Source organism: Bufo bufo, chromosome 4, assembly GCF_905171765.1.
Source record: "Bufo bufo chromosome 4, aBufBuf1.1, whole genome shotgun sequence".
NCBI lineage: Eukaryota > Metazoa > Chordata > Amphibia > Anura > Bufonidae > Bufo > Bufo bufo.
The window spans coordinates 282045028-282066846 of NC_053392.1; the positions used below are offsets into that span (position 1 = coordinate 282045028).

The 21819-nt window shown below is 43.1% G+C and overlaps 1 protein-coding gene across 2 annotated transcripts in view; it reads left to right on the forward strand.

The window, feature by feature from the left end:
• The window catches only part of OGFRL1 (opioid growth factor receptor like 1), an 86804-nt gene extending 67051 nt beyond the window's left edge, over positions 1-19753 (forward strand). For both annotated transcript variants that reach the window (XM_040428641.1, XM_040428642.1), the window contains exons 5-7: positions 6303-6369; positions 16302-16447; positions 18428-19753. In XM_040428641.1, coding sequence (XP_040284575.1) covers positions 6303-6369; positions 16302-16447; positions 18428-19166 — 952 coding nt within the window. In that variant the 3' untranslated portion in view covers positions 19167-19753. The remainder of the gene's footprint in view (positions 1-6302; positions 6370-16301; positions 16448-18427) is intronic.
• The last annotated feature ends 2066 nt before the right edge of the window (positions 19754-21819 follow it).

Genomic DNA, 21819 nt, shown 5'->3' on the forward strand with positions numbered 1-21819 from the left:
ACCACCAGGCCGGGCTTGAGGCTCACCGGCAGCAACCACTCGTCGGTCTGTTGTTCTATACCCCGCCACAACTCCTGTGCGGTGTGGGGCCTGTCCCCCAAACATATGAGTTTCAGAATGGCCTGCTGACGTTTACCCTGGGCTGTGCTGAAGTTGGTGGTGAAGGTGTGTGGCTGACTGGATGAGCAGGTGGAAAAAGAGGAGGAGGAAGCTGAGGAGGAGGAGGAGGAGGAGACAGGAGGCAAAGAATGTTGCCCTGCGATCCTTGGCGGCGGAAGGACGTGCGCCAAACAGCTCTCCGCCTGGGGCCCAGCCGCCACTACATTTACCCAGTGTGCAGTTAGGGAGATATAGCGTCCCTGACCGTGCTTACTGGTCCACGTATCTGTGGTTAGGTGGACCTTGCCACAGATGGCGTTGCGCAGTGCACACTTGATTTTATCGGATACTTGGTTGTGCAGGGAAGGCACGGCTCTCTTGGAGAAGTAGTGCCGGCTAGGAACAACATACTGTGGAACAGCAAGCGACATGAGCTGTTTGAAGCTGCCTGTGTCCACCAGCCTAAATTACAGCATTTCATAGGCCAGTAGTTTAGAAATGCTGGCATTCAGGGCCAGGGATCGAGGGTGGCTAGGTGGGAATTTACGCTTTCTCTCAAATGTTTGTGAGATGGAGAGCTGAACGCTGCCGTGTGACATGGTTGAGATGCTTGGTGACGCAGGTGGTGGTTTTGGTGGTACATCCCATGTTTGCTGGGCGGCAGGTGCCAACGTTCCTCCAGAGGCGGAGGAAGAGGCCGAGGCGGCAGCAGCAGAAGAGGTAGCAGGGGGAGCCTGAGTGAGTTCCTTGTTTTTAAGGTGTTTACTCCACTGCAGTTCATGCTTTGCATGCAGGTGCCTGGTCATGCAGGTTGTGCTAAGGTTCAGAATGTTAATGCCTCGCTTCAGGCTCTGATGGCACAGCGTGCAAACCACTCGGGTCTTGTCGTCAACACATTTTTTGAAGAAGTGCCATGCCAGGGAACTCCTTGAAGCTGCCTTTGGGGTGCTCGGTCCCAGATGGCGGCGGTCAGTAGCAGGCGGAGTCTCTTGGCGGCGGGTGTTCTGCTTTTGCTCACTGCTCCCTCTTTGTCTTTTGCTCCGCTGTTGGCTCGGTCTCACCACTGCCTCTTCCTCCGAACTGTGAAAGTCAGTGGCACGACCTTCATTCCATGTGGGGTCTAGGACCTCATCGTCCCCTGCATCGTCTTCATCTCTGATCTCCTGTTCAGTCTGCACACTGCAGAAAGACGCAGCAGTTGGAACCTGTGTTTCGTCATCATCAGAGACGTGCTGAGGTGGTATTCCCATGTCCTCATCATCAGGAAACATAAGTGGTTGTACGTTAGTGCATTCTATGTCTTCCACCGCTGAGGAAGGTCTAGGTGGATGCCCTTGGGAATCCCTGCCAGCAGAGTCTTCAAACAGCATAAGAGACTGCTGCATAACTTGAGGCTCAGACAGTTTCCCTGATATGCATGGGGGTGATTTGACAGACTGATGGGCTTGGTTTTCATGCGCCATCTGTGCGCTTTCTGCAGAAGACTGGGTGGGAGATAATGTGAACGTGCTGGATCCACTGTCGGCCACCCAATTGACTAATGCCTGTACCTGCTCAGGCCTTACCATCCTTAGAACGGCATTGGGCCCCACCAAATATGGCTGTAAATTCTGGCGGCTACTGGGACCTGAGGTAGTTGGTTCACTAGGACGTGTGGCTGTGGCAGAACGGCCACGTCCTCTCCCAGCACCAGAGGGTCCACTGACACCACCACGACCATGTCCGCGTCCCTTACTAGATGTTTTCCTCATTGTTACCGTTCACCACAATAAGAAAAATATTATTCGGGCCAATGTATTGAATTCAAATTCAGGCCTTTTTTTACAGAAACCTAACACTGTCTGGCTATCTATTTAGGTACCGTATTACACTAATACAGGCACACCAGTAATGACAGATTTAGCTGAATATAAATTTGAGGCCTATTATTTAGGCGCTGGGTGACAGGTATACGTTTATGGACAGAATTAGACTTGGATCTGCACAGTAGCGTGTGTGTGAAGTTTATTGAGAATTACCCTATCAGCACCTTGAATCTAATATACCCTTTTAGGGATAGATTTAAAGTAGGCCTGATACAGCAGAAACCACCAATTTAGAAAATTGCAAAATTGGGAATTGTATTTCAACACAGAACAAAAACTGTGCTTTGACAGACACTAAATAACTTGACCAGCTAAAGCAGTAATGACCGATTTGGATGAATATAAATGTGAGGCCTATTTTTTAGGCGCTGGGTGACAGGTATACGTTTACACACAGAATTAGACTTGGAATTGCACAGTAGCGTGTGTGTGTGAAGTTATTGAGAATAACTTTGTGACAGGCTCAGCTTGACCCTGATGTAGGATATAGCCAAAAAATAACCACACTATTGATGGTTAAATGCACTTGATGACAGCTTGACCCTCATGTAGGATATAGCTAAAAAATAACCACACTATTGATGGTTAAATGCACTTGTGACAGGCTCAGCTTGCCCCTGATGTAGTATATGGCCAAAAAATAACCACACTATTGATGGTTAAATGCACTTGATGACAGCTTGACCCTGATGTAGGATATAGCAAAAAATAACCACACTATTGATGGTTAAATGTACTTGGTGGCAGCTTGTGCTGGCGCACCACAAGCCACAAAATGGCCGCCGATCAACCCAGAAAAAAGTGAATGAAAAACGCTCTGGGCAGCCTAAAAACAGTGAGCAATTGAATAGCAGCAGTTCAATGATCCACAGCTGTAGATCGATCACTGAATGAAGTCTTTTGGAGGAGTTAATCACTGCCTAATCTCGCCCTAACGTCGCAGCTGCAACCTCTCCCTACACTTGTATCAGCAGAGTGACGTGCAGCGCTACGTGACCCAAGCTTATATAGAGGCTGGGTCACATGCTGCACTGGCCAATCACAGCCATGCCAATAGTAGGCATGGCTGTGATGGCCTCTTGGGGCAAGTAGTTTGATGCTTGTTGATTGGCTGCTTTGCACCCTTTCAAAAAGCGCCAAGAAAGCGCCGAACACCGAACCCGGACTTTTACGAAAATGTTCGAGTCCGTGTCACGGACACCCCAAAATTCGGTACGAACCCGAACTATACAGTTCGGGTTCGCTCATCCCTAGTTATCAGCACTTAAATTGACACAGGTCAGATTTGCAAAAAATTGCCTGGTCCTTAAGGTGAAATAAAGCTGTGTCCTAAAGGGGTTAAAGTGGTTGTCCCACAAAAAATATTCTACAATTGGATCAGCTGGATCTGAATACTTTTGTAATTGCATGTAATTAAAAAGTTAGCACAGCCACCGAGTTATTCAATAAAATTTATTTGTATAGCGCCACCTGCAGTGTTTTTTTTTTGTTTTTTTTTTTCTCATTTCTTTGACCTGCTCACGGAGAAGGCTGCACATGCTCATTTTAATCCTTCAACTGCCTCCTGAGCTATGATGGGGAGAGCTGAGACACTCCCCCTTAGCTGCAGCAGAAAAGACACTCCCCTTGAGCTGTCAGCTTGATATAAATCCAGTAGAGCAATGAATGGGGAGATCTCTGGATCCATGTGAGGTATAGGGCTGGTTCTAGCTTTGTTAGAAAGAGATTGTCATGAACTATATGATGTCTGATTTTCATTTTTTACTTTAGTCGTGGGAAAACCCCTTTAAGGGACTATATACAGGAGTATTTGACTGTAAATATTATAAGTGATAACCAACATGGGTTTACCAAGAACAGAAGTTAGACTAACCTGATTTGTTTTTATGAGAAGGTGAGTAGAACCCTGGACAGAGGGGTGGCTGTGGGTGTAGTATTTCTGGATTTTTCTAAAGGCTTTTGATACTGTCACTCATAGACTTTTAATAGGTAAAGTAATGTCTATAGGCTTGGAAAGTATAGTTTGTAATTGGATTGAAAACTGGTTGAAGGACCGTGTCCAGAGAGTTGTGGTCAATGATTCCTATTCAGAATGGTCCGGGTTATAAATGGTGTACCCCAAGGTTCAGTGCTGGGTCATCTATTATTTGATGTATTTATTAATGATATCAAGGACTGGATTAATAGCACCATTTCTATTTCTGCAGATGACACCAAGCTATGTAGTACTGTGCAGTCTATGGAAGATGTCTCTGAGTGATTGGGCATCAACTTGGCAAATGAGGTTCAATGTGGATACATTTAAAGTTATGCTTCTTGGTAGTAATAATCTCCGTACATCATATATCCTAGGGGATGTAACACTGGGCTTATAGAGAAGGATTTGGGTGTCCTGGTAGATTAAATAACAGCATACAATGTCAATCAGCTGCTTCTAAGGCTAGCAGATATTGCCAGGCATTAAACAAGGCATGGACTTGCGGGGCAGGGATGTAATACTACCACTTTACAAAGAGTTGATGCTGCCTCATCTAGAATATGCAGTTCAGTTCTGGACACCAGTCCATAGGAAGCACGCTCTGCAGCTGGAAAAAGTACAAAGGAGAGCAACTAAACTGATAAGAGGAATGGAGGGTCTTGTTATGAAGAAAGATTTAAAAGAATTAAATGTATTTAGTCTTGAGAAGAGACGTCTAAGGGGATACATGATTAACCTATACAAATATATAAATGGGCCATACAAAAAATACAGTGAAGAACTGTTCCATGTCAAATGCCCTCAAAAGACAAGGGGGCACTGCCTCCAGCTGGAGAAGAAAAAGTTCAGTCTCCAGAAGCGTCAAAAATTCTTTACTGTAAGAACTGTAAATCTGTGGAATAGACTTCCGCAGGATGTGGTCACAGCAAGAACCATGGACAGTTTTAAAAAGGGTTTCGATTAATTCTTAAAAGTAAATGACATTAAAGCTTATGAAAATGTGTAGAAATCTGAGTCTTGCTTCCTTCTGGGATTCGCATCCCCACCTATCCCTTGGTTGAACTTGATGGACTTATGTCTTTTTTTTCTACTGTATTATCTATGTAACATTCCCCAGACCATAACGCTGCCACCACCAGCTTGTGTTCTTCCAGCAATGGTTGCACTGTGTTTTTTCTGTTTCTCGCCTGACAAGTCAATCTGTTCAATAAAGCAGAAAATGTGACTCATTGGAGAAAGCAATCCTTTGCCAATCAGTGGAGGTCCAGTTCCAATAGGCATGCTCATAACTGCTTTCCGTGGATATAATGGAGGCCATTTTGGCACCAAAAATTACAGAAATTCAGGCGGATCCAGCACTCATGTGGAACCTGCACTTTCTGAATTATATGGTAGCCGTCATGGCACATAACAGGTAAAATTTAGTGTTAGGAACTAGAGATCGCCTTGACGTGCGGCAGACTGGCTCAAATAATTTTGTACAAAACGATTTGCCAAGCATCTCTAACTTATTAGTATAGCATTTGCAATTATGATGCAATTTTGTACTTTTATTTGGTCTGCAGTGAGCTGTTGCATTGCATGTTTTGTTTAACAGTCCAGTTCCAATACTACCGCAAAAATATAAGCCTTTTCTGCCAATGCAACTTCGTTAGCAGAGGTGCAATGACCATCCATCTGCTTCGGAGCACCATATGCAGTAGGGTTCTCTGAACTTTTGTTTTAGACACACGTCTGGTAGTCTTCTTGCCTATTGTGACATGGGCTGCTCCACTGTTGGTCCTCCCTTATGCATCCTCGTTGCTGACGTTCACCTCTCACATCATTGGTACATACTTGTAGTGGTTTGCAATTTCCATGTCACTTATTCTTAACCGGTCACGGCAGCAAGCAAACCTTTCTGAAACTGTGCAGTTTCCTGGTCCCAAAAACCAGTAATCCATCGCTTTTTGAAACTCTGATAAATCGACCCTTTACCCATTACAGAAATGCGATCTATGTGCAGACAGCCTATTGCACACCTTATATACCCACCAAGCCAGCTCGGGACACGTAACGTCCTTCATGAGCTACGCACTACCAACTTTGAAAGTAGGTAGTGGTGACTTGACTGTATTTTGGTCAAGAAAATACCCAGAACTGCAGATGTTATTATAATACCAAAGTAGATAATTTGCATGTGTTGTAAGGATCCAGGTATGTCACTACTTGTATGATTTTAAGAAGCTGTAAATCTCAAAATGCACTAGTAAACCTGTATGTGTTCCTAGTTATGTGAAATAAACTCCTGATTTTATGGATAGACATAGTGTTGAATATATTATGAGGAATATCACTAATTGTATGATCTGATTTTGCAGGCTTTTCCCTCTTCGAGAGCAAGGCTTAAATTTTTATGCTAAGGAGCTAACTTCATTTGAAATTGAGGTAAAACCAACAGAAATATTATGACAAAAAAATTATATGCTTGCTGCTAATTGATTCTTAAGATTAAAGCTATATACCTGCTGTGTCTTTTACCTGTGCTCTCATGAAGATATATTTTCTAATGAAAATTCCTTTTTTTTTTTTTTTTTTTTTTTTCTTTAAAAGTAGAGGTTGAATTGTTAAGAGAGCATGGATTTATCTTTACTTAACTGCTCTGAGAGCTGTTGGCTGTTCTAATGCATTCTTCTAAAACAGAATACTGCATCTTTTGATGTTCTTAGTTCCCATATGACATCTAATAATACATCAAGCAGTGGGAAAATATTAGACGAAAAGATGACAAGAAAAGCCTCCCATTGATTGTCACCCTTGTGCTAACTTTAATAAGCTATCTATTTTTTTGAGTGCTTAGTGCCTCTTCTTAGTACAAAGTATGGAGCTTTGCAAGTCGGTCTACATCTGAAACTAAATGATCACATTTAAAAAATATGTACAGACAAATATGTGCAGATTAGATTTTAAGTGAATGAGACCTAAAATAAATGTATTAATGATATAAAAAATTTACACAATACAAGAACATACATAAGGGGTCCTTTACTGTGCTGAAATATGCCTAAATTAGGCGTATTTCAGGTGCAGATAGTGGTTAGTTGTGCCGCTATCTGTGACTTTGCCCCACTCAGGTCTAAAATTATGGGTGGGGAAGGAAGTGGACCGGCAGGCCCATCTCATTCATCATTTTTTTTTTCTATGCCTGTTTCAGGTGTAGAAAAGGGTCCTAAATGTAAGACAGCTCGGAAGCGGTTTTACATATAGAGCTGGCGCTGGATGCTCCAATGTTATGGAGAGGCCTGCGCCTCTTCATATCTCCGGTGGATCCACCGTCAGCTATGGGCCTTTATTAAGACCAGTATCTAAAACGCTGGTCTTAATAAATGTGCCTCATAGTCTCTCCTGCAAAATAACATACATAGAGTAAAACTTTGAATACAAAAGACCTTTCTAAGACTAGAAGATGTAAATGGTGCACATAGAAATGCAGAAAGGAGGAAAACTGGTACATTTCCCATCTTTGGCTGGAAAAATGTCAAGGGACAACAAGGATTAGCTTTAAAGGGGTATTCCAATCTCAGACAATGGATATGCCCCCATTGGCTGATAGGTGCGGGTCCCACCTATCTAGTAAACACATCCGAAAACTAAGTTGGCAAAGTGGTTGTCGGCAGTGCCTGGTCCGGCCACCACCTTGCTTTCCTATTGGCCCACCGAAAATAGCAGCGGCGTACTAGGCTATTTTCGGATTTCCTGTTGAAACGAATGGGAGTGCACCGCGCTTGTGAGGCCACTGCTTCCATTCACTTCTATGGGGCCAACGGAAATAGCTGAGTCAGCGATATACCCCCATTGTCTGAGATGGGGAAAACCCTTTTAAGAGCAGCAATTTATCTTTCATTGTCTTCATTGGAGACAAATCTGTGTAGGAAGATTGCTATTACAGTAACCTGACTGTGAACCAGACAAAGTATCCTAGCTCTGCCCTTTTTCCCAAACTTAGAATAAATTGTCCTGGCACTGCTGGTTAAAGGGGTTCTCCAGGAATTAAGAAAATTGAAAATACTTAAATATTTATTTTATAATAAATCTATTCACAAATACCTTTCATTACTTAGAATGGCTTGTTTTGGCTAGGGAGCAATCATTAGGAGAAATAAAATGGCCGCCATCCTATCAGTACACACAAAACCTGTCCTAATCACACAGGAGGACAAGTTACTTCACCACAATGAGCCATAGTGCTGCCTCATCATCCTCTCTGCTCTGCTTGTCAGGAATCATGATCTTGAATACAGGTGAATCTCTGTGGGAATGAGATGAGGAGACATGAGGGGAGGGTGAGGTATGGCTAATGAGCAGCAGCACTTGTTTACAGTCTCCATTACCACAGCCTGTCCTGTCCGTCCTCTCTGTACTTCATGTCTCCTCATGAACTAAATTCCCCAGACATTCAGCTAAAGTTCTTATCTGTATTCCGGATCATAATCCCTGACAAGTAGAGCAGAGAGGAAGATGAGGCAGCTCTTCAGCTCAGTGTTGTAAAGTAACTTGCCCTCATGTGTGATCAGGACAGGTTTTGTGTAAACTAATGGGACAGTGGCCATTTTGTTTCCCCTGATGATTTGCTCTCCAGACAAAATGAGCCATTATAAATACCGTATTTTTCGCCCTATAAGACGCACTTCCCCTCCCCCCCAAAAGTGGGGGGGAAATAGCAGTGCGTCTTATGGGGCGAATGCTGCATTTTGCCGAACTGTCAATGATACGCTGCGATGCCGCGCGGTGGGTGTATCAGCTGAGGGAGGAGGGGCTGGGGGCCGGATTCTGGTTTTATGACAGCGGGGCCCTTGCAGTGATTGTATTCTACTACACGGGCCCCGCTCGCTGTATATACTGTAATCTTATCTATAATTGTAGGCATTGTTAATATATACAAATTCAGGGTAATCAGCGCCTGCGCCGCCCACTTTATGAATGAAGCAGGCGGCGTGGGCGCATGACGTAGTGACTCACGCTGCCAGCGCCCGTCCTCCCGGCCTGCCTCCTCCCTCCTTTCTGCTACCGAGCGCTTGTTGAAAGTAATACAGGCGCTGATTACCCTGAATTTGTATATATTAACAATGCCTACAATTATAGATAAGATTACGGTATATACAGTAAGCGGGGCCCGTGTAGTAGAATGCAGTCACTGCACTGGCCACGCTGTCATTATAAAACCAGATGCGACCCCCAACCCCTGTATTGGGGGTCATTCACACTACCGGGACACGGTTATGGAGGGGATCTGTGGATGACACATATGTGTCATCCACAGATCCCCCCCCCCATAAGTGTCATCCACAGATCCCCCCCCCCATAAGTGTCATCCACAGATCCCCCCCCCCATAAGTGTCATCCACAGATCCCCCCCCCCATAAGTGTCATCCACAGATCCCCCCCCCCATAAGTGTCATCCACAGATCCCCCCCCCCCCATAAGTGTCATCCACAGATCCCCCCCCCCATAAGTGTCATCCACAGATCCCCCCCCCCCATAAGTGTCATCCACAGATCCCCCCCCCCATAAGTGTCATCCACAGATCCCCCCCATAACAGTGTCATCCACAGATCCCCCCCCATAACAGTGTCATCCACAGATCCCCCCCCATAACAGTGTCATCCACAGATCCCCCCCCCCCCATAACAGTGTCATCCACAGATCCCCCCCCCCATAACAGTGTCACCCACAGATCCCCCCCATAACAGTGTCATCCACAGATCCCCCCCCCCCATAACAGTGTCATCCACAGATCCCCCCCCATAAGTGTCATCCACAGATCCCCCCCCCCCCATAACAGTGTCACCCACAGACCACCATTAGTTCAAAACCCACCAAAAGCACACCCTTTTGTTCAAAATATTTTTTTCTTATTTTCCTCCTCAAAAACCTAGGTGCGTCTTATGGGCAGGTGCGTCTTATAGGGTGAAAAATACGGTAATGAAAGGTATTTGAGAATATATTTATAATAAAGTAATATTTAAGTATTTAATTCCCTGAGAACCCTTTTAAGCAATTAGGAAAAGTTCTGGAAACAGGTCAGTTTCTACATGGGCAGTTCGCTAGATTACCCTCAAGTGTTATGATGGGGAAATGTTGGGGGGGGGAATGAAAAAGCTTAATAATGTTAATTTATTATTTGACTCTACCCCAATATAGTATAATTATTTTGGGGAGCTTTATGAATTGAGCTGGAGAGCAGGGATATTGCAAATTTTAATGGTGTTATTGAGAGGGGTGATATCTTGGGATGGCCATCACTCTCTTAAGCATAATCTTCCAGTAGTTTACTTTTTCCTCCTACTTCCAATTTAAAACATGCACTGCAGAAATTAAAGCATACCTGAATTTTCAAGAAAATGGCTGTTTCATTGTAGAATCATAACTGTGAGCAATGTTTGGGCTTCCCTGATGTTTCTTTCAGCCATATTATTCCCAGTTTCAGCTGCACAGCTAGATGCATTTCACACAGAAGCAGGGGGCGTATCCCTTCTGTGAAATCTGCCAGCACTGTATTAGTATTAGTGCAAACAAACCTTTCCGTAGCAAGGTTACATGGGAGAGAGGGCCTGGTGAGGTTTGGGGAGTTAAACTGGGCAAATATATATCAAAATATTAATGAAGTCTCTCTAACAAAAAAAAAAAACATTGCCTTGTTTAATTTAACATTGTGCACAGGCTGTATTATCTTCCAATTTTTTTAGATAAAAATGAAGAAGGGACGACTCTCGATATCCAAGGTATTCTGACCCAGATGCAGATTTATTAAATCTATTAAGGGAGTGCTCAAAATAATTACCATATTTTTCGCTTTATAAGATGCCCCTGATAAGACGCACCTAGGTTTTTGAGGAGGAAAATAAGAAAAAAAAAAATTAAAATTAACCAAAAGGTGTGGTTTTGGTGGGTTTGGAACTAATGGTGGTCTGTGGATGACACTGTTATGGGGGTTCTGTGGATGACGCACTGCTATGTGATTATAACGCCCATCCTAAAAAATACACTAGTGTACATTGGTGTATTCTCAAGGGGAGTTAGTCATATTTAATATAAACACAGTCCAGAGACTGTTCTGTAATTGGCATATGACTATAACCCCCTAATCCATAGGAATCCACCCATGTACTGCAGTACATGAGTGGATTCCTATGGCTGGAGGGGGGTTATAGCCTTATTTAATATAAACACATGCTAATTACAGAACAGTCCCTGGACAGTGTTTATATTAAATATGACTATAACCCCCCTCATCCATAGGAATCCACTCATATACTGCAGTATATGAGTGGATACCTAATGGATGAAGGGGGTTATAGTCAGTCATTTATGGTGCACATTTACAGCCCCTGAGCTGGACTCGCCCAGAGACTAGATCCACAAAACCGCCGTACACAGCAAAAGCAGAGCTGGTACAGCGGGAGATAGGAAGGAGGCTGATTGGTCGAGGTGTACGTAGCGGGATGCACTCACCACCGATCAGCTGAATGAGTGAAGCCACCAGCCCGCCCAACGGCGGCCTCAGGAGCTCCTAGGTAAGATGCATGTGCGGGCTGGCGGCAGTGGACCACAGTAAGTGAAGCAGCCAGCCCACCCAATGCTTTACCACCATAGGGGAGATCAATAGACGTGCGGGCTGGCGGCATACAGAGCACATTAAGTAAAGCCGCCTTGGTTGAACTTGATGGACTTATGTCTTTTTTCAACCGTATTAACTATGTAAGTATGTAATTTTAAACCCTTGCTCATTCTGGGTTTTGAAGTCAAGGAGGCGGTTTTATCAGTGATTGACAACCTTCCTTCTGTGACTGTTCATATAGAGATACCGGTCGTTCACTGACATGGGAATTGTGAACAATGCTATATTTACCTGCTCCTCACTGCGTCATTCATGAGCAACCCAGAAGCCAACAGAGCCACAGCTTTTAAGGTCCCTTTACATGGACTGATGATCAGGTCAATTATCATGAAGGAGCTTTTTGCTAGGAATGCTTGTTCCCAGTAATTACCCTGTGTAAAGGTTCTGCTGAAGAAAGCAGTTTCTGGGCAGCTCTCACCACCAGGGAGTTATTGGGAAGCGTCGTTCCCAATAATTTCCTGCAAAGTCCTCTCATCAAAACGGTCCTTTAGTAATACAGGGCAGAACAGAAATAAAGGGAATCTGTCCGTAGTTTTGACCTGCTAAGCTAGTGACAGCAGTAGGTAGGGAGAGCAGTGCAAATATACGTTTTTGTTTTTTTTGGTTTTTTTTTAGCTTTTATTATCAGAAGTAATGTTAATATCAACTTTTATTCTGGCAGAAACCTTTTATTCTGCTCCTGAAAGTGCACTGGAGGTGGAGCATTGTGCTCCTCACCTCTGCTCTCTTGTGGCAGCTGTAGCATCCAGTCAAAGCACTTTACCATGAAGCGTTGTCTCCAGCACTAAGAAGCAGAATAAAATAATATTCACTCTACTCCTGATGATAAAAGCTGCACAAAAGCTATGTTTATTCTGCACTCCCAAGCCCCTACCTTATGCTGTCAGCAGTTTAGCATTGTCAAATTGTTGACAAACCTAGGATGAGTAATGTTTTTTCCCCACATTAACGGTATTTTATTTTTAGTTCAGGAAATGCTTTAATACACTTTCAGGGGTCAGCACAGTAACAGAAGCATAATACTTCCTACTTTACCTGTTTTAACTGCCAGTACCCAAAACTGATATGGCCATTGCCCAGCGACGTCAAGTCCAGCATGTACGCTGTTGATGACACTGGATGTCATGCAGATTTCTGGGTGACAATCCCGTTATACTGTCAGAAGATACTTCAGAGAAAGGATTGTCATTGACTTTAGAAAAAAATCAACAATATGAATATGGCTTTACTGAAATATAGAGTTAGGCTACTTTCACACTAGCGTTAATATTTTCTGGTATTGAGATCCGTCATAGGGGCTCAATACCGGAAACAACGCTTTCGTTTTGTCCCCATTCATTTGTCAATTGCGACAAAACGTAACTGAACAGAACGGAATGCTCCCAAATGCATTCCATTCCGTTCTCATACCAGAGAGCAAACCGCAGCATACATTTCTCTGACACAATAGAAAACTGATCCGTCCTCCATTGACCTTCAATGGAGTTCATGACTGATCCATCTTGGCTGTGTTAAAGGGTTTCTATCACTTCGTATGACATAATTAGCTGTCAGACACTAGCGATCTGCTAGTGTCTGCTCTGGCCAACCATCCTACTATAATCACTTGTGGGGCAGCGGTTTTGCTAAAAAACTAACTTTTATAAATATGCTAATGAGCCTCTAGGTGCTATGTGGGCGTCATTAGCACCTAGAGGCTCCGTCTACCTTCATACACAGCGGCCGCCCAGCGCGTCCCTCCAGCCCGCCCATGTCCTCCTCCGTGTGACGCAGCGGACGAATTCTCGCGCATGCGCCGTGCGCGGCTGTATTCGGCGCATTTGAGATGTCTGAGCTCGGAGCGGTCAGACATTCAATGCGCATGCGCGGCTGTATTCGGCGCATGCGCATTGAATGTCTGACCGCTCCGAGCTCAGACATCTCAAGCCGCGCACGGCGCATGCGCGAGAATTCGTCCGCTGCGTCACACGGAGGAGGACATGGGCGGGCTGGAGGGACGCGCTGGGCGGCCGCTGTGTATAAAGGTAGACGGAGCCTCTAGGTGCTAATGACGCCCACATAGCACCTAGAGGCTCATTAGCATATTTATAAAAGTTAGTTTTTTAGCAAAACCGCTGCCCCACAAGTGATTATAGTAGGATGGTTGGCCAGAGCAGACACTAGCACATCGCTAGTGTCTGACAACTAATTATGTCATACGAAGTGATAGAAACCCTTTAAAGATAATACAACTGGCTCTGTTCATAACGGATGCAGATGGTTGTATTATCGGTAATGGAAGCGTTTTTGCTGAACCCTGCCGGATCCAGCAAAAACGCTAGTATGAAAGTAGCCTTAGAGAATTATAAGACCTTGTGCAATGCAGAAGTGGAGCAGCTAGCTTTAGCTACCAGTGCTGCTTTTTTTTTTCCATTGGACCTCTAAAAATTGGGAGCTGGAATCTGCTTGAGAGCAATAATCCATTCTTCTTCGTTTTCCTTTTTTAAATCTCCCCTAGCAGTTTAGGATTAACAAACCTTACCACAGCTGGAGTTTTCTTTTAGACAATTATGTACATTCCTTCTTATAATCGATGGGGTTATGAGGCATAAGTATATAGGTATTGTGCCTCACACAGAAAAAGTTAAATAGTATTAAGAAATAGTGGTAGGTTGTGGTGGCTCACTAGCAAGTAGTTAAGGTATGGTGCTGCAAGCTCATATAGAGGGAATCGCCCCACCCTCTCTTAAAGGCAAATGTAGTAATAGAGTAATGAGCGAGCACTCATACACTTGGCAACCAGATTGACATGTGCAGAAAATATTTATTATATCCCCATAAAATACAAGTAATAAAATTTATAAGAACAATGTAGCAATAATATACAACATTACAGTCACATATTGTGGTAGATATGATCAACACTATATTCATATGACTCAATAGTGTCGATAAATTCAAAAATATATATCACACCAAGAAACTTCAAGTATATGCTGTTATTTGGGAAGAGGGGGTATTATCTTCTAGCGCTCTATCCCAATTTGGGAAACTGAATGTCACTGAAAATGTTGTAGGTGTATTCACTGGGAGCGCAATATGTTCATAAAGTGTCCACAGGAATCCTGATAATGTGAAAAGTCTCTTATAGCATATCCTTTTAAGCTCGATATGAGCTTTGGATTGGAGAAAACTTTAAATCGATGTTTGGCTTACCGTCTAGCGTCTGCTGTCTCCCTATTGCTTCAATGGAGCTTTAAATATTTGCCGGCTTATTCAGTCGCTCCATACAGCAAGCTGGTTTAAATTTCGCAGGAGTTCCAAAGATCGCAGGAGTTGCCACTCTGTTCCGCAATTTCCTTTGGTGCAGCTTTCGACGATAAGAATAGTTAATCCTTTACTGTAGAGATTTTCTTCTGTATGGCCATACAGTATTATCGGAGGCTTTTCAATGCAGGTACATCACTTGTTTCACCATACGCGTTACGGGTAGATTCACTCTCCCTTCCTCAGTGGGAGGCTGTATAGAATTATCCCTTGATTATGTGGGAGGATTCCCTTGCAAACTGGGAGTAGCATGAACAACAGGTGTCCGAGATTTGGGAAGCAATCAAAGGAATGGATAAAAATGGAGGCAGAGCAGGCAGACACTTGACCACTGAGGAAGGGAGAGTGAATCTACCCGTAACGCGTATGGTGAAACAAGTGATGTACCTGCATTGAAAAGCCTCCGATAATACTGTATGGCCATACAGAAGAAAATCTCTACAGTAAAGGATTAACTATTCTTATCGTCGAAAGCTGCACCAAAGGAAATTGCGGAACAGAGTGGCAACTCCTGCGATCTTTGGAACTCCTGCGAAATTTAAACCAGCTTGCTGTATGGAGCGACTGAATAAGCCGGCAAATATTTAAAGCTCCATTGAAGCAATAGGGAGACAGCAGACGCTAGACGGTAAGCCAAACATCGATTTAAAGTTTTCTCCAATCCAAAGCTCATATCGAGCTTAAAAGGATATGCTATAAGAGACTTTTCACATTATCAGGATTCCTGTGGACACTTTATGAACATATTGCGCTCCCAGTGAATACACCTACAACATTTTCAGTGACATTCAGTTTCCCAAATTGGGATAGAGCGCTAGAAGATAATACCCCCTCTTCCCAAATAACAGCATATACTTGAAGTTTCTTGGTGTGATATATATTTTTGAATTTATCGACACTATTGAGTCATATGAATATAGTGTTGATCATATCTACCACAATATGTGACTGTAATGTTGTATATTATTGCTACATTGTTCTTATAAATTTTATTACTTGTATTTTATGGGGATATAATAAATATTTTCTGCACATGTCAATCTGGTTGCCAAGTGTATGAGTGCTCGCTCATTACTCTATTACTAAATAGTATTAAGGTTGGAAAAAGACATAATGGTTCCGTCAAGTTCATTTTATAATCCTACAGTGTTGATCCAGAGGAAGAAAAGAAATCCCTATGAGACAGATGCCAGTTGCACCATGTTAGGGTGAAAAATCCTTCCCAACTCCAAATATAATGGAATAAATACCAACATATTTTCACCAGAAATCTAGTACCCATAACCTGCAATATTTTTACATTGCAGAAAGGCTTCCAGACAGTTCTTGAATGTGTTCAATGAATCGGTTGTCCTTGAGTCTGACTTGTAAATGTATGCATCTTTTTTCTTCCAAGGAGTTTAAAAAAACAAAAGAAGCTACTAAAAGATTCCTCCTGGCATACAAAATGATGCTGGATTTTTTTGGGTTAAAATTTGCAGACAAGAGTGGAAATGTTTCACGGGCTGCAAACTGGCAAGACAGATTCCAGCACTTGAATGAGTATGTACATTTCTTAACCATTGTCTTTACAGGTTATAGAACCACATCATACTAATCCACTCTTATTTTTATACCTGACTCAAGATAATAAGCTGTTTCATTGGTGTCATCTTATTGTTGTATCATCTGATGCAAAAGAGCCATGTGCTATAGCTTTTAAAGGGGTTATCCAACCCCTATAATGCCCCCCAAGAATGCCCGGGCACCTCATACAGGTTATACTTGCTGCCCACCCCGGCACCCACGTCACTCTTGATGCCTCTACGGCTGCCACTGCATCTTCCCGTTGCATGGATCAAAACACCGCGACTGGAACGAGACTCCCTAGCATCACCCGTGCAGGCATCAGGAGTGAGTGCCGGGGAGCACAGTAAGTATAACCTGTATGAGGTGCCTGGGCATTTTGGGGGTCATTATAGGTGTTGGAAAACCCCTTTAATGTACAGACATGCACTTCACAACACCCCTTTACCTTAGTAGAGTGCTTTTGCACTGCATTTTGCAGTGTGTGTGTGTGTGTGTGTGTGTGTGTGTGTGTGTGTATACATTGGAAGAATTTCTGTAAAGGCATACAGTTGCAGCCATGCCACTATGGGCATCACTCTCCCCGTAATAATACAAGGACACATACCTCTGCACTATTCAGTATAGCAGAAAAAGGTATACCAAAGTAAACCAGCCTGTGTTGTTTTCCGCTACTTTTCCGAAACAAGTATCATGTCATTGATTTACAAACAATCCAATTATTAGATGGAATACCAGAGTAAATAGTACCAATATGATAGTCCATAAACCTACCAGAAAGTAGTGTGAAGATTAGATTTGTATGTTGCTCTCAAGTATAGGTTAACAGAAACCTTTTTAATGACCATATAGTAAACCACTATGTGGGGTACAAAGAGACAGCAGTCAACCTGAGTATTGGCATTTCAGTGGGCTCAAATGCTTTTGAGCTACATAATATTATAAATGGCATGAGACTGTTAGAGGGGCCGTGAGATGGATTTTTACATCTAGTCCCAAGAGCTTAATGTTACATTTTAGCAGCCAGACTGGAGTTATTTAATCTCCTCTGATCTCCAAAGCTACTGAAACGGATGGAAACATGATAAAGGACGGAATATTTAAATATTGACATTTCGGATTTTACTGGAAAATGTAAAAATAAAGTTGTTTTGTTCTAGGAAAAAGGTTAAATCTGATGATGAAACCTTTCTCTAAAAAAAGCAGATGTTCTCACAAGTCTAGACTACTGGACGTGTGTGAAATCTAGTCTAGTTTTGCATATTGTCCCTTTTCAAAGACTATACCAACCTGCTACCCTCTTCCCTATATTCTGAAGCCTGATAGGTCAGTCAAATGATGTCTAGGTTTATTTTTCTTTATTGGAACAAGTTCAGCCCAGATCACTCTCAACATACACTTTCAGAACATTTGCTGCCATCGCCTAATAAAAAAGGCTTTTTATTAGAGCTGATTTATATATGGTTCTCTTTATTGCGCATTGGCTTCCACATTACCTGTAATATATTTGCACCATACCATATTGCTGCGGTTCTCTGTAAAGTGTCCTGCACAGTTCATACACCAATGTGGTACTTCTGCTAGTTATTTTTCACTCTAAGGTTATCAACATATGCATTTTAAATGGACACAAAAAGCAATTTGCAGGCATATTGCAGAAACTTGCAATTAATTTAATGGGAGGAACACTTGAATATCACATTCTAGTCCAGTTACAGGCATCAGAAGATGTAGCCATAGGTTGTAATGATTATACATTTATAAAATTGTAATAATATATGTATTTTATGTGAAGGCTGGTTCCAGTATCAGGAAACGGTCTGCCCTTCTAGATTTTTCATGTATTGGCTTTACAATGCTTGGCTGATTTTTGCAGAAATTAGTTCTCATAAATAGAAAAGCTATGTATATGGTATTGTGAGAATTGCTTCATCTGTCATATTTATATCATTCTAGATCTCAGCATAACTATTTAAGAATTACCCGCATATTGAAAAGTCTTGGGGAACTTGGATATGAGAATTTTAAGTCTCCTTTAGTGAAGGCTTTTCTTGAAGAGTCTGTTGTTAAGAACACTATCCCAAACATGAAGCAAAGTGCATTAGAGTATTTTGTGTACACTATCAAGGATAGAAGGGAAAGAAGAAAACTGTTACGTTTTGCTTCTCATAATTACCAACCCCCAGAGCATTTTATTTGGGGGCCACCGAAGAAGTTTAAGTCTGGACAAAACAAAGTTCTAAAAAAGACATGTTTAAGCAGATCTTTGAAGAAAAATACACCTAAATCTAAGGATATCAAGGTTGAAAATAGTCTAGAGAGGCCACAAAGTACTTCAGTGAATGACAAGGGATTGGAATCAGAACGAGCTGATGAAGTGTACAGCCAGGTAGAGGATGATGTTGATGATGCTGGGAATAAATCTGAGAAGGATGGCTCCAGCTCAGAACATTGTCAGCAAGCACTGTTGGACCCCATCATAGATTCCTCGATTACAGCAGCCATAGAAGCAGAAGGCGCAGAACACAACAAAGAAAATAATCTAGCCAGCATCGTAATAGTTGATAGCATTGATGAGAGCAATGCAGATGGTTTGTGCAACCTATCGCCTGGTACTTCAGCAACTGCTCATGTCATCGAACCCTCAGGAACAGAAACGGAAGCTGAACTGGAAGATAAAGAAGGCAAACGGTGAAAAAATCTGAAATGTTAAAATTACAGCACATGTTCCTTTATAATGTAAGGTGTAAACAATTCAGGCTGTTAGTTCACTGGCAGAAATGTGACTTCAGTCCACAGAATAACTGGTGCACTTTAATATGTATGAATAACGTTTGAAACTACTTCTAGATTTTTTATTATCTATTTTTACTAGAATTATGTAACTTGTTTAGTAGTGATTTATCATACTCCATAATGTGTGGACACCTTTAACAGAAGTAAAGCCATATTGAACTATGTGATGTAGAAAAATGTTAATCAAAGGCAGTTGATATTCTGTCAATACCAAGTTTTGTGATCGTGTTTGTTAGTTTTATACTTCAGAGACACAATGATCCAAAAATAATTAGCAGCCTGAATACTTGGTACTTGCTAATTATCTTTCATTATCATCAAGAGCCATGTCAGTGACGTGACAACCTAATGCTGGTGCATTTTGGTAGTGATAATTTGTGAAAAATGTTACTAATCTGTGACTGAAACCTAGTTGTTACTTAGCTGTGACTAACATTGACCGAAAAGGCTGATTTCGGCCAGCCAAAGTTTGAACACTAGCTGCATGTCTATGGCATGATCTTCCAAATTTGGCTCATTTGACATTGTGGTAAAGGACCAGGGAGTCAGATTTTTTTCTTATTTTTTATTATTAAATGGACTCCTGGGTCATTTACTTTTGATGGTGGGATCATTCTTATAAACAGTCGCGCGGATGACTGTTCATCCGGAATGCAGTTGATTGTTGCCTCATTTGTATGGCTAGCGTCACGGGATTTTGCCCTTTTTACCTATTGTAAGGGATCGTCTTTTTTCAGGGAGTCACACTCACAGATATCTTCGCAGACACGATTATAATGTCCAAACTCTTGCTTTATTTCAGACACTTTAGCAAAGCACAGGTTAAGAAGTCGCAGCTTCAACTTATCACATATGACATTCACACAAAATAACAAATTCTTGCCCGGCTAGGCTCTAACTAAACACAAGTGTATCCCTGACTCTCCTAGAAAGCCCTGTTCACACATGGAACACAAATGCGGCTTGCCTCAGCCGTTCAGTCCAGCCACCTCCAGGCTGTGACACTTCAATACCTTTTGGGGGATTGTGGCCAAGTAGTCCTCCCGACTCTTGCCTCGTGATCCTTGTTTCACAGGAGTCACCGCTTCCCCTAAAGTTCAGGCTATCGCCTAGCCTCGTGGCCCCTCAGCCCACCCGGCTAAGACCACTCACACAGAGCCTCACCAGGACTCTGCTTCACAAGACACTCCAGAGTAAGACACGCCCAAGATCCAGTAGCAGGATTAAATAAGATCCCTGGACATGAGCATGCCTCAAGTCCCAGACTGGAACCTGGGAAAACAACACCTCAACACCACATATCTCTTCCCCCCCCCCCCTGTTCAAACCTGTGGGGGTGAACACATGTACCAACTGGATGCTCGTGACAGGGCATCCGCATTATACTGCCATCTTCCGACTCAACGTCCCCCTGGAAGAGATGGCCAGCGTCACATGCGTCCCTTTATTTTGCCAGACCCAGGCCATCAGAGCTTGGTTTGTCATAAACACTGCCTTCCTACCTAGATTAGTCTCCTCCGTCTCCTCTTCGCTGGAGAACTTAGCTTTCTGGCTTGCTTCTTTTCTAGATTTCTTCTTAGGCCTACAACCTTTAACTTCCGCAACCTTTTACAGCCGCATTTTCCACGGGGAGCTCCCGCCTCCTCCTTTTTGTTGGAGATCCGACTGGTCCATTTTAAACCACCCTTCAGCCGCTCTAATGTCACCTGGTGTTCCCACTCACTTTGTTTCTTTATTCTATCACCAGATAGCACTTCTCTTTTTTTCTTTAGTCCCCACAGGGGTTACCTCAGGTTTGGCTTCAGTATCCGAGTCTTCTGCTTCTTCCACATCAGCCCCATCAACTGGTTCAGCAGATACATCTTATATCTTCTTCTCTGCCGTCACCACGGCGCCATCATCTCCAGTCCCATTCTTAACAGGCTCTGACTTCTTGGCACCTTCCAGAGGATCTTCCTCTTCCGGTTTCTCATTTTCTTCCACCTGCTGTGCAGGAGCACGCTTAGGCTTCTCCAACTCATAGATGGCATCTTTTGAGCTCATGAGAGCTTCTATCTCTGCTCTGAGTTGCTTGTTCAGCCTCTCTAATTCATTTCGCTCCTCAAGCACTTCTTCAAGGGCTCTAGCCAAGGAGAGGGCCTTGGACTCTTTCTCCCGTCACGTTCTTCGGCATACCGAGCCGATATGTATTTCTCTGCAGCCAGGAGCTGGCCAAACTTCTGTTCCTTCTTAGTTTTTCGCACTAGCTTGTTGGAAGCGCCCCACTCTTGGGCCTTCTGTTTCAGCGGCTCTTTACTCTGTTCTGCTGCCGCATCAGCCGAAGGAGTACCACCCTTCTCCTTTAGACACTTTGTGGGATTTCCACCCAGGGACTCTTCAAGCCCATTGTCGATGTCGACTACAGACTTCCGTGTCTTTCTGGAGTCTTTCCTCTTCTCCGGGACACCAGGCAGTAGACCCTTCAGTTCACTCATCTTTTCCGGGGTCTCTTCTTTTGACCCTTCTGCAGCCGCCTTCAATGTCTTTATGATGACAACTAGTCCCTTCTCTAT